This window comes from Cyprinus carpio, chromosome B1, assembly GCF_018340385.1.
Source record: "Cyprinus carpio isolate SPL01 chromosome B1, ASM1834038v1, whole genome shotgun sequence".
In the NCBI taxonomy this organism is placed as follows: domain Eukaryota; kingdom Metazoa; phylum Chordata; class Actinopteri; order Cypriniformes; family Cyprinidae; genus Cyprinus; species Cyprinus carpio.
Genome location: NC_056597.1, coordinates 36,769,196 through 36,785,828, shown reverse-complemented (window position 1 = coordinate 36,785,828; position 16,633 = coordinate 36,769,196). Strand labels below are relative to the sequence as shown.

General features: G+C 36.7%; 2 protein-coding genes across 5 annotated transcripts; both read left to right on the top strand.

Annotated features, from left to right (window-relative positions):
- Positions 1 to 485: 485 nt before the first annotated feature.
- LOC109097101 (N-acetyllactosaminide beta-1,3-N-acetylglucosaminyltransferase 2-like) lies at positions 486 to 8,815 on the top strand. 4 transcript variants are annotated; one of them, XM_042717316.1, is made up of 2 exons: positions 486 to 802; positions 6,569 to 8,815. In XM_042717316.1, exon 2 carries the CDS (start codon positions 6,589 to 6,591, stop codon positions 7,831 to 7,833), a length of 1,245 nt encoding a protein of 414 aa, XP_042573250.1. In that variant the 5' UTR covers positions 486 to 802; positions 6,569 to 6,588; the 3' UTR covers positions 7,834 to 8,815. The 4 variants fall into 4 exon arrangements, with proteins under 4 accessions (XP_042573250.1, XP_018966341.1, XP_018966347.1 ...); XM_019110796.2 differs by having other exon boundaries at positions 489 to 832; XM_019110802.2 differs by lacking the exon at positions 486 to 802 and adding an exon at positions 3,174 to 5,218.
- A 1,009-nt stretch (positions 8,816 to 9,824) lies between these two features.
- On the top strand, positions 9,825 to 16,081 carry LOC109091684. Its single transcript, XM_042717315.1, has 10 exons — positions 9,825 to 10,212; positions 10,291 to 10,321; positions 11,325 to 11,738; positions 11,882 to 12,532; positions 13,307 to 13,366; positions 13,492 to 13,580; positions 13,668 to 13,726; positions 13,814 to 13,980; positions 15,163 to 15,315; positions 15,458 to 16,081. Exons 1-10 carry the CDS (start codon positions 10,144 to 10,146, stop codon positions 15,835 to 15,837), a joined length of 2,073 nt encoding a protein of 690 aa, XP_042573249.1. The 5' UTR covers positions 9,825 to 10,143; the 3' UTR covers positions 15,838 to 16,081.
- The last annotated feature ends 552 nt before the right edge of the window (positions 16,082 to 16,633 follow it).

The following is a 16,633-nucleotide window of genomic DNA, read 5'->3' as shown; positions in this document are numbered from 1 at the left end:
ATTCTTTAATAATGGAAAATACCAATAAATAAAAATACTACATAAGTGCAATAATATTTATGGTGGCTACATCTGTGTTCCATTGCTTTTATGCAACAATCACATTTAAGCACTTCCACATACAAAAAAAAAAAAAAGAAATTCAATATAAAATGCTTTCTTCCATGTGATGCAGAAAAATATTTTTAAAAGACTGCTAGGGCTTATGTGTTGTTGGTTTTTTTTTTTTTTTAATAAGCATAGGTCTAATGCATAATTTGCTTGCAAAGTGAAGAAGATTGTTTTGTTACCCTGAGGCTGAACTTCATCAGAATTCAAATACATCTTAAGGACATCTTGCAGACAAAATGGTATTTATAAGGAGGTGGTGATTTTTGCTGAAGAAGACCAACCCTCACTCCACTCCAAACCTGCTGATATCAGAGGTGTCATATACAATATGATCTGTGAGCATTGTATATAGTGACGAGCATATCAAACGTCCTCACAAGCGTGTTTGACCCGTGTGTTGGTGAGGAGATTATACAAATTTGGTCCCGGCTCGCGTAGATAAGCCTGTACGCAGGCGTGCGTGCGCGCGTCCGTCGAGTGGGAGGCGCTCGCGCAGTCGGCGGAGGAGACTCTGACCTGTCTCAAACACACGCGGCACATTCATTTGCATTACTGACTTTAAATGGGACTTCAGAAATTCAGTAAAGAAATAAACAACAACAACAACAGTTCCGTTCGGCGGACTGAGAGGAAAAGATAGAGGAAAATGTTACGTCTGTGAAGAAGAAACTGTTGTGGACCGCTGTTACTGGTGAGAACAGACGCACACCTTCACGCACAGGTAAATTCAGACAAGATCACACTTACAAGTTAAGGCTTATAAATACCAAAATAAAGTATAACATGTCGAAGTGATTTTTTAAAAATGCTAATCAAATGTATTTTATTACATGCAGGGGCGGATTTAGTGAATTGGGGGCCCCAGGCAAATATAGGAATGGGGCCCTATACATTTGCAAACATTTACCTAGATCAACCCTCGAGGTCCTTTTTTGTCGTGATGCTTGCTGCTGCACAATGGTGCCAGATTGTTGTGTCCAATGTTTTTTAAATTTTTTATGTACATGTGCTAATGGGATTCTTTAATTTACATTTATTCATTTAGCAGATACTTTTATTATTTTCATGTTGTAGACCACGAAATAGCAATTGATTTACCGTTTTTTTTTAGTTTTAACATAAAACAAAATAAATTATAAAATGATAAACCTCACAACTGAAACTTTATATTTCTGGGATGAGTCAGAAGTATAAATTTATTATATTATTTTAAAACAGATTTATGTGAGTGAATATTCGCATTGGTCTGAACAAGAAACTGCAGACTGGATTATTGAAAATGCACATTCATTCTCTGCCAGTAGGAAGTGCTTTTGAGTCAGAAATATAGTGGTTTCCCCGGTAACAGCTCTAAACAAAACAGCTCAGCTCATAAATGGTACTTTATCAGGTAAAATGAAAATGTGAGTTACCAGCGTAATCCTACATTTTATTTTAGTCATTTTAACTTAGGGCTGTCAATCAATTAAAATATATAATCACAATTAATGGCATGATTGTCATGAGTTAACTTGTGAATAATCGCAACTTAATTGCACATTTTTTATCTGTTCTAAATGTACCTTAAATGAATATTTTCCCCATGGTTTCACAGACAAGGCTTAAGCTAGTCCCAGACTAAAATGCATGTTTGAGCTGTCTCAACTGAAAAATATCTTGCTCTGACATATCTTAAAACTCATTGTTCTGTGTCAATATGCACACCTGTAACACTTTCTTTTAAGGCATTTTTGTAATGCAAAAATTAATTTATGCAATAAATGTTTATTATTAGTGAAACCAGTTAACAGAGCATGAAGAGTAGACATGTTTCATAGGTCATAGATGTTTTTCAAAGAACTTGTTCATGTCTATTAGACACATGAAAGAAAAAAAAAAAAAAAAAAAAAACAGAAATACTAGCTTCCTATTACTTCTCTTTCTTTGCATTGAGCACTTTACACAAACCTGTTTGCATTTTCGCATGACAGGGCAGCTCACTTCTGAACATGCAAAATGTACATTTATTATCTATTATTACATTTGTTTGCCTCTCTGTGCCACATACTGTATTTTGATGCAGCTAAATTCTCAAAACTGTTTTCATTGATACATTGAGACTGTTTGTTGTCAGACAACGGGATGAATATGAAATAGTGACTGAAACGCGACCCATTAAGACTAAACCAGCTCTCCCTTCCGAGAAGTTAATCTGCACAAAAATATATAATCGTGCCGTCGTCTGATAAAAATCAAATAGGCTACAGAATAGCTTGAAGACAATAGCTGTGCTGTGATTTCAGCTATACTTATATGTAAAATTAGAGAAGCAACATATCAGTGTTTTAACTGAAAGCGCAGCTCCTTTCAGCCGCGCGCTGAACGCAGAGAGAGAAGTGTGCGCGCGCTGGGAAAGAGGGACCTCGCGCTCGTGCGGCAGTCAGCTTAAATTTTTATTTTGCTACAAGCTGGATACACAAGAAGAAGCACGTTCAACTCGGACGCGCAGACGATTGTCGTGCATAAACACCGTAAACAGCAACCGTTCGCGTGTCCGCGCTTAATGCGCATCTCCTATATGAAAAGCATTAGGGGGCCCTTGGCTTTTGGGGGCCCAAGGCAGTCGCCTACCTTTGCCTAATGGGTAAGTCCGCCCCTGATTACATGATACGAGTGTCGTTGTTTTTGATAGGTCTGTTGTTCACCTGCACCACCCTTATCTTTATTAAGGCAAATAAAAGATTTGTCTTTTTATTATTATTTTTATTAGTTACAGTAAATAAATGAATGCGAATATCTATCTTTCTGTCAAATCTTCAAAGGGATAGTTAACAAAAAATGGAACAATTTGTCATTTTCTCAGGTCTCATGTCTGAATTAAAGAGTTTTTGCGTATCCATTTAAGTACAATGACCACTGGATGTCTCCCAAAAATATAATACACACTCTTAAAAATAAAAGTGCTTCACGATGCCATAGAAGAACCTTTTTTTTCTAAATGGTACCATAAAGAACCTTTAACATCTGAAGAACCTTTCTGTTTCACAAAAGGTTCTTTGTGGCGAAAGAAGGTTCTTCAGACTATAAAAAGGTAAGAAAGAGATGGTTCTTTAAAGACCTGACAGACTGAATGCTGCTTTGTGGAACCAAAAATCATTCTTCTATCTATGGCATCGCTTTGAAGCACCTTTATTTTTAAGAGTGTTAGGCAATACAGTATATGTGCCATAATCCATCATTCATGCTATAGTAACATGGGAGAAGAAAACAACTGAATTTATGTCGATGAAAACCTTCTTTAATAAGATACGGTGCACATCATGAAATTGAGTTATGACATATTTGAGATTTTTATGTCCAACAACCAGTGGCATATTTGATCTTTGTAAATAGGCTAATGAATTTCAGTCTGTTACTCACATAAAGCTCACACTTACAAAAATAGGCCCACTGAGTTTTAGGAAATAAACCATTAAGTCTGTGAAAAAAATTCCTCGTAATAATAAGAGTATCAACATATGTGTAGGCAAGTCAGAGATGTAATGTACAGTACACACACACACAGCTTATTTGCTGTTTACAGTACAGTGTCTGTACAGAAGCATTAGCCTGTGCCTTCAGTATGTTGACTATACCTTTAAAATCAAGGGACTTGATGAAACACAGTTTAAATACATCTGAAGGAAAACCACATTTTCTCTTTCTATCATACATCAATGTTCTTGTTTTCTTCGCTTGTTGCTGCTTTACCAAGCAAGCTGTTATCTCAGATTTCGGTCTAAACGATTCAGTGAGTGAGTGGTCTAAATGATTCGGCTGAAAGCATTTTACAGTGTTTTGCCTTTAATTTACAGATTTTTTCTTTGCAACAGAAATTGCATTCACCTGAGGATGTAACAGCAACAGTGGGCCAGTCAAGCAGTTTTTGTTAAGAGCATAACCAGGCGGTACATTGCCAAAACACAAATACTGGCATTATTATGAATTGTGTTATAGACAGTGAAAGGGTAACGCATTCTAAGTAATCATGAGTTATGTAATCAGATTACTTTTTTTTTGTAAAGTGACATTACTTATTAATTTATGAATAAATGAGTAACGACTTTGTTTCCCATTTAAAGAATGCCAGCTTTCCTGTCCCCATGTTGAGAGAAATCATGAGTGAGGTGCAGAGACATTGTGTGCGCTGTCTAAACATGATGGGTATTGTAGTTCTAGACTAGATGTTTACATGCATTTACTCATCGCACCTGCAGAAAAACAGATTCAGTATTACTCAAAATGAATAAAACCAATGAAATGCAAACTTGCAGTATTTATATTAAATAGCACAAATATCCTTTATGTATTTAATCCCTTTTTATTAACCAGTGTCTTTACTGCTGGCATTTGATGATCCATCTGAATTACTTTAGATAAACATAACAATTGTTTAATTTTTTTATTGCTGCATTCTGTTCTTCATGCAACCCAGAACAGCAGCACAGCTGAAAGGTTGAGAGCTGCACCCTCTACTGTACAGATGTGAATTTACATTTCCTTCAGCCTGAGGCTTATTCGTTTCCCTTTTGGTGTGAAAGGGCTTTTTCATTTGCCAGAAATAGAACTTTTTATACTAAAAAATGAACAAGCAAGCCCTGCCCAGATAAGAATAAATAAACATAAATTACTTCCCGTAAAAGTTGCAACTTATTACTTATAAAAGTCCCCAAAACTGATGATAGATATCACAAATAGCCTATATATCTCAGAACAAGTGTTTAAAGAAGCCTTTGAAGAGTTTAATTGTTGTAATTGAATGAGACACTTTCTGACAATGAAGTCAGTGATAGCATCCTAAATTCATTGTCTGGATTGGACTGTGCTAATAATCTGTCACTCATTTACGAAAAGTAGGTCAATGATAACATTCTTTCAATGTGGTCAGATCTAAAGTGCAGTCATAAAATAGATTTGTTGTTCAACAGTGAAATGCTATTGAAGGTTTGCTGCGATCTGAAAGAGTTTAGTCTCCAGTGCCACATCACAGACCACCTTCGACCGTCTGGTGCGTATTGAAAGCACAATATGACAAGCTGATGTCAGATCTTTGAAACGGAATATCATGGGGCTGATTACAGAATCTGAGGTATATAATCTATTTGACATAAACCTGTCCCTAAACTACCTATTTGATCAACACAAACTGAGATTACACATTTCAAATGGTCCCTTCCTGTCTTATTGGGTCAAAATAAACTACAGTGTGGACAACAGTCGTGTTGTTTAGTCAAAGGTTTGACTATAGGAGGCTAGGAAGAGTCTGACGTTGCACATCTGTAATTGGTGTCATGAGGAACACATGATGTGTATGAATGAATGAGAGAAGGAAGCACAACGTAGGATGGTGTGGAGTCTGAAACAGAGAGAAATCTTGGGTTCGATATATCAAACATTGGCTGATATGCAGCAGGTTCATCCCTTAATGTTCAGGTACAGTTACAGGAGGAGAAAGCCTAGACGCTTCACACCGGACTCACTCATGGATCTCACCCTAGACTTACCCTGCAGATGTCCTCGCTGTGAGTCAACAACAAGCGGTTACTTTAATGTTTTTAGCTGGTTCTTTCTCGAAGAAATAGTTCATCCAGAAATTTAAATTATTTTTACTCGCACTAGAAGAGTTTTTTTTGTCTCTGAGCCTTATGAAATCATATTACAGCTTTGTGTGTAGAACAAAAGACCTACATTTCAGGTTTTTCCATGCACAAAGCTATGATTTAACTTCCAAAGACATGCAAGCACCATTTGTGCTTTTATGGTGTTTTATTGTATTCATTTTTGAGTATTAATATATTAAAAACAACTGTACATTTAATCAAAAAACTAATAATGAAAATATTATTTTGTCTTGCATGGAAAAAAAATGCAGCATTTGAAATGAATAATGATAGAAGTTGAATTTTTTTGGATGAATTATTTAAGCTCTTTTTATTAATCTACTGAAACTGACAAGCAAAGGTAGTTCACTGCACTTCATGGTTGAGGAATTATGTATCCGTTGTGGTTAGTTTCTGGCTTTGCATGAGCCTATTGCTGCTTTTTTGGGTTGAGGTATGTGCTACAAAAAAACTACAAGCCTTTAGCACTCAATAGTTTTGACCCTTTTAAATGTGACCCACAACATTATGTGACACAACTTTTTTTTTTCAAAGATAGATGATGATCAGTGCTAAAGAACCTTTATTTTTTCTTTTTTTTAAATGTAAATATCTTTATTTTGGTGTATGGTTGAGTTTTCAACATTCTGTATGCCAGTGGATCAAACACTCACATCTCAAGTCCATACTAACTGGCTTTGACTAATGTAACTTCCTCTACTTTCCAGGTCATTGTGGTTTGCCCATCCCACTTTCTCCACCATGTTCTGTAGACTTTTCCACACCTCTGTTCCCAGACTGTAACCCAACATATAATAAATCTCTTTCTGTGTCTTCAGGTGGTGAGGGCATCTTCAAGATGAACAGCAACTGGAAGACCACCAAGGTGCTGGGATTGCTGATGTTAGCCAACGTCCTCATCTACGTCGCGGTGGAAGTGTCCCGAAGCTATGGGCAGAGCCGAGACAATCGAGGGAAACTGACGCCCAAAAAGTTCTGGAAGAAGCCGGAGGTCAGTCCGGCTTACTGGAATCGTGTGCAGAACCGTCTTGATGACATCTACTACCTGCCACTTGCAAATGGCAGCGAAGCCCCTCAGGACTTTCGGGGAATCCCACGTTGGCTGAATCGCACGAGTCCCTGTAAGCCGGACAGCAGGGTGAAGACAGAGATCGAAGACTTTAAGTCCCTACCGCAGCGATTCCAGGACTTCTTGTTGTATATGGGATGTAGGTCGTACCCCTTGATAACGGACGCACCCAACGTTTGTTCTGAACCGCCGTACCTCTTGCTTGCAGTGAAGTCCATTGCAGCACATTTCGACCGACGGCAGGCCATCCGGGAATCATGGGGCCGCGCTGGGATCCTCGACGGCCGGCGCATTGCGACGGTGTTCCTACTTGGCAGCATGGTAGCGACAGACCACTTCCCGAACTTGTCGGACATGGTCAAGCATGAAGCAGCATTGTACGGCGACGTCCTTCAGTGGGATTATCGAGACTCGTTCTTCAATCTCACCTTAAAGGAAGTGCTCTTTTTGGAGTGGTTTTGGACTCATTGTGGTTCTGCCAAGTATGTGTTCAAAGGCGACGACGACGTTTTTGTCAATACGAGGCATATGCTGGCTTACCTTGGCAACTTTTCTGTGTCCAAGACACAGGACCTTTTTGTTGGCGATGTGATCTCCAATGCCGGACCACACCGGACCAGACACCTCAAGTATTACATCCCCGAGAGCGTGTTTCGAGGAGTTTACCCACCGTATGCCGGAGGCGGAGGCTACCTGTATTCTGGGAATCTGGGGCTGCGGTTAAGAACGATCTCTCGTCTGGTCACATTGTACCCGATAGACGACGTCTACACTGGGATGTGTCTGAAGAGACTGGGACTAGTACCGGAGAAACACAAGGGCTTTAACACCTTTGACATTGACGAGAAGCACAGAGAGAATCCTTGTGCTTACAAAAGTCTGATTCTGGTCCATCCCAGGAGCCCACAGGACATGATAAAGATCTGGTCTTGGATTAATGACCCAGAAGCTAAATGTTACATCGCACCTACAACGCAAGCGAAGGGCGGAATGCGACGCAACAAAAGCAAATAGAACCCAATGACAGTAAAACTGATGCTAACAAAAATGTGTTCCAAGAACATTTTGCTAACGTTCCCATTAAGTTATAAAAACACTATTTCTGACTGTTCTGAACATTAGCTGCGGTATTGAAATAACGAGAAAAATAAAATGCAGTAAATGATAAAACTGTTTGTGCTACAAAACAGTAGTGCAAACAGTTTTTAAAATTAAGATAATACAATAGTTTTAATATAAGATTAACATTAAGATAATATAATAATTAAGATAATAAATTAAAATATGGTAAAAAACAGCAGTTTGAGATATCAAGCAGCTCAACGAGCTGTTTTGTACAGCTCAAAACAGCTGGAAGGGAATGACACCCATAAAACGACAAGCCAGACCCATAAAATTGACAAATGGCCGTGCCCACTCTTATGGGAAAGATAGTGTGAATAAACATTTTTTTTTCTTGCTTACGCAATCATTAAGGGAACATCACACTGAATCAAATATCATAGGAATGTTACTTTTGAATATTCTTTGAACATTCTAAAACAAGTTGTAACATTTAAAAAACATTAGATGGAACTTCCAGCTTAAACATTTCAGTAAAAAAGTTCCACGAATGAGATAATGTTTCTGTGCTAACATTTTGAGAACATCACTAAAGATCAGAGAACTTTGAACAAATGTTCTATGAATGTTACTGAATAAAGATTTGAGAGAACCTTGCTAGAACATTCTGAGAACATCCCCTGTTAGCTGGGACATGCTTGCACACCTTCTTTCACTTTGATGCGATGAATCACAATTATTTACTCAAAATGAGTTATATACGGTGCACTATAATGCATCTTGACAAAAAATCAGGGTGCATTTTCATAACAGAAAGAGTGAGTCTGATGCGTCTGTGTATTTTTATGTTGTTGTTTTAATTTATGTTTGCATTCGTGTGTGGAAGACTAGCTGAGCTGTTTGACTTCTCTTGCATTAAACCTCAATATTCTCAGGAAACTGCTGTTTGATCGTTCTCCTGCTGCACTATCAGCACAAGGATAATAATAGAAGTTTTATTACTTTGTATACTGTTTCTGCAAGTAAGCTGTAACCTTTGTACCATTGTTGAACGGGCAACATACTGTAGGACACTTACAACACACACATTGAACTGAACGAGCCTCCAAAGTGCAAAGTTAAAATCCAAATCAGTTATTGTATAAATATCCATATGGAAGATGAGCACATTTTGCAGTTTATGTATCACATGGCCCTCACAATTCATTTTCAAAACTGAGGTAATTTGTTTAGTGTTTTGTACAAATACTGAGGTAAAGTTTGTTTTTGAGATTTTGCAGTTGTGTGTCACATGGCCCTTTTTGAGGTTTTGTTTTGAGTTTCTTTTCTACAACAATCGGGGGGGCATATTTGATTTAAACTTTTCTTTTCTACAACAATCTTCACATGAATAAGCATCAGTTTTGCTGCTACATTATAACCATGTGAAAAGACCTATGCAAAAATAGATATTTAGTATTAAGCATAAAATGCTAAATTTGTATTATTCATGAAAAGATTGTTTACATTAATTTTGCTGCTATATTATTATCTCATTATATGATTCTTTATTACTCATATCATGATCAGCATTTCTCATCCTATTTTTAAAAGCATGCATATTTAGGTTAGGTATATACTACTCAGTGTGTAGTACTATGTGCGATAATATTTCATTATGTCATGACCAAAACCGGTCATAAGTAGCACAGATATATTTGTAGCAATAGCCAGCATTACATTGTATGGGTCCAAATTATTCATTTTTCTTTTATGCCAAAAATCATTAGGATATTAAGTAAAGATCATGTTCCATGAAGATATTTTGTAAATTTGCTACCATTAATATATCAAAACTTATTTTTTGATTAGTAATAAGCATTGCTTAGAACTCCATTTGGACAACTTTAAAGGTGATTTTCTCAATATTTAGATTTTTTTTTTTTTGCACCCACAGATTCAAGATTTTCAAATAGTTGTATCTCAGGCAAATATTGTCTTATCCTAACAAACCATACCTCAATGGAAAGCTTTCAAAATAAAGATAAAAAATGACCCATAGGCTGCTATATGACACATTTATGGTCACATTTATGTTTGCGCGGTGCCCTCTGTCGGATCAAGAGCGAATCACATGTCATATAAACCTCGTTCATTCATGCGCGACAGGTAACCTTGCCTCATTAACTACAGATATAATACAGGTGATGCAGGCCTCTTCCGTTTAGTTTCGCAAACAAGCATCTGACAGCAACGTAGAAAGTTCACGAGCATAAATCCAAAATGCCACGGCGGCATTTATTGAGTCTTGTGATATTAATCTATTCGACAGGTTTGATGAGCAGCGCTGAGGTGAGTAACTCATGGCTGGTGGTCATCTGATCTGATCTAATCGCTGCATGTTTCACTCAATCTGTCTGTTTTTGGCAGATCAACAGATATGGCGGACAAGCATCCGCAGGTAAACAGCTGTCAGTCACACTAACATCAATGTGAATTATTTTAAATAACTTAAATACTTTTTAAATAATAATAATAATAATAATAATAATAATAATAATAATAATAATAATAATAATAAAATCCTACAAATCTTTGTAAGTATCTGTGTAAAACTCATTGAAAAGATACAACACGCTTTAATGCACATTATATATCATGCAAGGAGGAACAGATGAATGCTTAGAATTATTTTTTACAAAATTATTTATTAGATTAGAAAATTATTTATCTTGTTAGGAGTATTATTATTTATTTGCATGTTTATATAATGTTTTGTAATAACAAATCGTTTTCCTTTAAAAAAAATGTTAAGATGTTTTGGGGGAAAATATGATAAAATACATGCCATCTTATTTCATATTATTAAAATCTTTATATTGTATTTTGTAAGAATATATCTATTAATATGATCTATTTTGATATTTTTTGGAGATAAATATACTAAATATCCTGGCTATCTCATGTCTTATTAAAAATAATATATTTAATATTTTATTTTCTCTTGTTTTTATATTTTAAACCCCCTGTAATTTTTCCTCCAATAAAAATATGTAGATATTTTGGGGAATAAATTGTCTATTATTATTACTATTATTATTATTATTATTATTATTATTATTATTATTATTATTATTATTAATATGGTGGTTATTTCAGGTCTTCTTTTTGAAAATAATATAAATAAATTTGAGGATAAATAAGATAAAATAATATTAAATATATTTTATCTTATTTATCCTCAAATTTATTTATCCTCTATTCATCCTCCAATAAAAATATGTATATATTTTTGGGGATAAACGGTCTATTATTATTGTTATTATTATTATACTTTTAACAAAATATACTGTCAAATTTTAATCTTATTTTTGGTCATTTAAATACCCTGCAACTCTTCCTCTTCAGTTAAAATAGTTCTATATTTTGAGGGATATATGTGTTAAAATGTTGTCTCTGGTCAGGTGTCGGCCGTGAGCGATACGCGTTCTATGCCCTGCGCAGCTGCCATCAAGTCCTCCACGATGACAGCGGTGAGCTCTTCTCCCCTGATTACCTGTGCTCACACCCCCCCGTGTGGTGCAACTGGACCATCCAGGTGCCTCCTGGGAAGCGTCTGGAGCTCTACCTGGAGGACTTTACTCCCTCGGATGCCTGTCAGCAGAAGAGCGATCAGATCCACCTGGATGAGTCTCCGGCGGCGGCAGGAGGGCAGAGGATCCTGGAGAGGTGCTGGAGAAAGGCCAGGTACACCTCCGTGTCCAACACTGTTCAGGTGGTGCTGCTCATCGACGGGGACCACCCCGTCCCCTACAGGGGCTTCTATGGACGCTTTAAAGCTTTCAGATCCCTGGATTCTCCTGATTCCATGTATGAAGGTGAGTAACAGTGCGAGTGACAGCTTTATATATATATATATATATTTAAGGTTAGAGCACCCTCACTAGTTTAAGAAACCCCCTCAGTGATCTGATTCTGGAGTTGGGCCTGCTGGTGTCACATGACGCTTTGTATTTGACAGACACTCCTGTAGACGTGATAGAAGCAGACTTAAGAGATGATGAAGATGAAACGGATGCAATTACACCAGATTCTCCACCAGCTGTGAGAGACGTCATAGCAGATAGATCAGGAGTGAACACACAAACCCCTTCTGCTGGACTGACCAGCTCTGTGAAGTCTGGATCCTCAGTGACCAATGAAAAGAGCTCCAGGGATTCATCTCCTCGCAATCTAGCCCCTGGTTACAACAGTAAAGATGTGGTTGATGATGATGCATACTACGATGGTCATTTCTTGGCAGCGTCACAAGAAGCTGCTGGTCGGTGGGCCGCTGAGACCCAGCACAACCAACCCAAAAGTGAAGAGGCTCAAATACGGCCCAGCTATCAAGCGGCTTACGCAGGTGTCTCAGACATGAGCCTCAGTGCACAGACACACATGCCACTGGTCAGACCCGCCGCACGCTCGCCGTCCGCCATGCGCAGGAATGTGGATGCGCATACGCACTCCTCTGGTCAAACCGAGCCGGTCAGAGCCAGAACAACGCCTGATGCTGGAGGAGTGAGGTGGGTAAAGGGGGGACAGCGGGACGATGAGGAAGGCGTTTCCATTGAGGTGACAGCAACTGAGAGCAGCGTCACACTACCTGTAATACAACGCAAATCAAAAGGTGCTCTTACATTTTTTTTAACAATTAGAAAGCATTACATTTTGCATAAAGAGAGCCTCTTTATAGGACCTTTTTTTGTTACATTGTAACATTATTTTAATAAATTAAGTACACTTTACCACACAAAATTACTTGGAGAAATTAAAAAATGGGCTTAAAATAGGATTTTTGTTAAGTTATCGCTTTTGTTAATATGATTATCATCATCATGGGGTAAAATTGACATTAATAATTTAATGTTTCAAAATATTATTATTAGTATGCAATGGTTAATGTTAACAATATCAACTTATTTTTGTTTTTATTAATTATTATTATTATTATTATGATGATGATGATGATGATGATGCAAAGAGTAATATTAACTATTAAATTTAAAAAAATGATAGCAATAATGTACTTTTTTTTTTAATTAAAATCAGATTAAATTCAATTCAGAAAAAATACTGTCATGACATTGAGTTGTTGCAATTACAATTTACTTAACAGTAAAGCATGTACATTAAAAGTGAAATGTCATCGTTTTATACCATTTCAGTACATTAGTTTCATTATTGTTATGCTTGAACATTAGCAGGATCTTAAAATGGCCCTTAAATAGGATTTATTATTATTATGCTGCAATGGTAATAGTAACAATCTTAAATATTTTATTAATTCTTTAAAAAGTTAATACTACTACTAATAATATTATTATTATTATTATTATTATATGAACCAGGCATCTTAATTATATCTAAGGTTTTCTTGCATTAACCCTTTTTCATTCTACAGAGGAAGCTCTCTACCAGCAAGCCCTTCGAAATGTCACCCACAAAAGGCATTTTCCTGCTGGTGAGATGTGCTTTCAAATGGTTTAACACATCAACCTAATAATGCAGCTACCATTTACGTTTCATTTTTACAAATGATAATGACGTATAGCATTCATTCTGATGTCATTTCATCCGTCCAATCAGAGCTCTTGTTCGAGGTGAGTGTCGAGATCAATCTGGAGCCTGAACATCATGAAGACTCCTCTTCTCTCAGATCTGCTCTGGAGACCATGGTGAGGCTCAACATTATGATTCCCTTTATAGATACTCAGAAAATTGTTGTTAATTGTGCAACTTTTGGGCTCAAAATTGGTTTATAGATACCAGAAGTATTTGGACATCTCATTCCAAAGAGCCTGGACTTCAAAAGACTAAAAAAGTAAGTATAAAACTCACTTCCTGAAGCAAAATAATTGGATTCTTCCAATGCAATCTGCTCACAGGCTGTGAATCAATCTGTTTCCAGGCTGAGTTCTGGCGTGTTGTTCATCGTGTGGCTGCAGTTTGAGAAGGCGGCTGTAGGGCAGCAGACACACAGGGATCTTCAGTCCAGTCTGCAGGGGCTTCAGGGCAGAACCGTCAAATCCCAAACCTCTGAAACACAGGGCGTCATTGCATCTGTCTCCACTGAAGGTGCGCTCACACCACACACACATTGATTTGTCCTGTGGTCTTTCAGGTTCCTCTGTATTTACAGAAACTGTGCTCTGACCGCATGCTAGCCAAAGACACATCTCTCTCTCTCTTTCTCTCTCTCTCTCTCACACACACACACACACACACACACACTGCTCTCTGCAGGACTACTGCGGTGTCAGGACCTTACTGAGGTATAGAGTTTAACCAGAGGTCAACCTTGGGTCAGTTGCATAGACTGCCTAAATCACTTAGTTTTATTTTTTTGAATGTTTTTTTTTTTTTTTTTTTTTTTTTTTTTTAAAGTACAGCTAGCTTTTTTTTGTTTTTTTTTTTATTTTTCATTGTTTTTTTTTTTTTGTCTATGTTCGTTTTATTTGAAGCTTTAGTACTTAATATTGTTGTGTATTTGCATTGTTTTTTTTAATTAGGCTGTGTCCACATGTTCATTACAGCATGCATTATGGTTGACTTTTTTGGGCTGTTTAACTTTATTTCACGCATTGATGGAATAAACCACTACTTTAGATTTTATGTAAATGTAATATTTGTAATGTTATTTATTTTATTTTTTTCTTTGGGGGGGGGTTCCTTTCTTTAAAATTAAAATTGTGGGTTTTTTTTTGCCTTTTTTCACCATTATAAACTCTAAAAATAAATAATAATTTGAAAAACTTTTTAATGTCAAACATATGATATAAACAAATTATTGATACAATGTGTATCAATAATATATATTGAATGCATAACAAATTCAGTTACGATATGTAAAACAACAAAACAAAAACTTATAACTTAGATATTATATCTTTGTGATTATAAACTTCAAATTTGAAACAACTTGGTTAGACAGGGCTTCAGTGGCGTTTGGTATAGCACCTAAACAAGATCTTATATCTTTGTGATTATAAACTTCAAATTTGAAACAACTTGGTTAGACAGGGCTTTGATTTTATAGCAATTTCAGGTTCCAAAATATTTTGTAAAATATTTATTTTATATAAAATAAAAGGGTGTGTGTGTACATGTATATAAAATACACTTTTTCCCATATGGTCAAAAGCACATTATAATTAAAAATAATTTAGAAACATATTGATTAAAATACTTTTAGATGGACATATTATGCCTGTTTATCTGAATCATTTCTGAACGGTCCATTTGTGTGTCTCTGAACAGACGTCAATGAGTGTGAGACGCAAATGGTGGTGTGTGACGCTCACGCTGAGTGTGTGAATCAGTTTGGATCGTACTCCTGTCGCTGTATCAATGGTTACCTTGAGGTTCCTCATGGGCCAGGAGCCAGCGTTTGTGCGGCGTCTGCTGAACCTGGTAAGAGACTGATTGTCAGAAGTTTATACTGACACGTGTGGCAGATTTCAGACACCGCTCTCATATCACTTTAAAAGGTTTTTTTAACACATAAAATGAAAATTGTCTTTACATTTCATTTTTGTCTCCACTCACTTTCTAGACTGTAGTTGGACATCATCTCCCAGAATCCTCCGGGGTGTTTACGCCGGCGTCAGCCTGATCACGTTGCTCATCGTGCTGTTCCTGTTAGTGGCGTTTCTTTTATATCATCGATACTATAGAGGATCGTTCCTTCCTCGCTGTCAGAAAACAAGTGCTAGGAGTGTCGTGGAAACTACTGCCAGGGATGATGACAACAATAACACAGGAAATGATGGTAGCGGTGGTGCGAACCCCTCTATATTCACCCTACCACCTCCATCCATGAGGATGGGCAAAGACGGCCACCGCTCTCTGGACCTGCCTTTATTAGGCTTCAGCTCTCTGCTGCCCCCTGATGGATTTAGAAGTAAAATACCTGCAGAGAAACACCAGTTGTGAGTGTTTCACAGTGTTACTCTTGTCTGAGAGTACTGTCACTAAATACACTGCACCTCACCGAGTGTGAGGCTGCTCTTATTTGTATTAGTGAGTATTTCCCAGCTTCTTTGTATGTTTCTTTTCTGTTATTTTATGATTTATGGAGTATTTTGGACAATAATTGCCTTGTTCTTTTGTTTTGGGCTGTTCTTGTATTTTTGTTCACAGAAGCTTTCTCACGCTTAAAAATAGAACTGAACAGAACTCAAAAGCACTTTGTGTACTTTGTGGTTTTATACAACATTTACATTGTCATTTAGCAGAGGCTTTTATCCAAAGCGACTTACAAATGAGGACAATGGAAGCAATCAAAATCAACAAAATAGCAATGATATAAGAGCGCTATAACAAGTCTCAGTTAGCTTAAATGCAGTACATGTAGCAAGGGCTTTTAAATAATATAAAAACCAAAACCAGAAAACAGATAGAATAGAGAAAAGAATAGAGCAAGCTAGTGTTAGAGGTCTTTTTTGCTTTTGTTAATTGTATAATAAATGAAAACAAAGCCGAAAGAAGAACAGATTAGATTTTTTTTTTTTTTTTTTTAAAGAATACAATTAGATAGTGAGTGCTAAAGTTAGAGGCCACAATAAAATGGAGAACTAAATATGTTTTTTTTGACGCAAGGACTAAGAAAAAAAAAAAAATAAGAAAACTTAGAACCATAAAAAAAAAGAAAATGCAAATACAAACCAGAAGCTTTTTTTAAGACTAAAAGATCTGGACAAGCCGTGGAAATCTGCAGTGAATATCCACC

Excerpts from the sequence above, each read along its gene's own strand:
- LOC109097101 (XM_019110777.2), top strand. The coding sequence starts at position 5,474 with ATGGTGTGGAGTCTGAAACAGAGAGAAATCTTGGGTTCGATATATCAA. Across the intron at positions 5,652-6,568 it reads ACCCTGCAGATGTCCTCGCT|GTGGTGAGGGCATCTTCAAG; the intron begins GTGAGTCAACAA and ends CTGTGTCTTCAG.
- LOC109091684 (XM_042717315.1), top strand. The coding sequence starts at position 10,144 with ATGCCACGGCGGCATTTATTGAGTCTTGTGATATTAATCTATTCGACA. Across the intron at positions 10,322-11,324 it reads TGGCGGACAAGCATCCGCAG|GTGTCGGCCGTGAGCGATAC; the intron begins GTAAACAGCTGT and ends GTCTCTGGTCAG. Across the intron at positions 11,739-11,881 it reads TCCTGATTCCATGTATGAAG|ACACTCCTGTAGACGTGATA; the intron begins GTGAGTAACAGT and ends TGTATTTGACAG.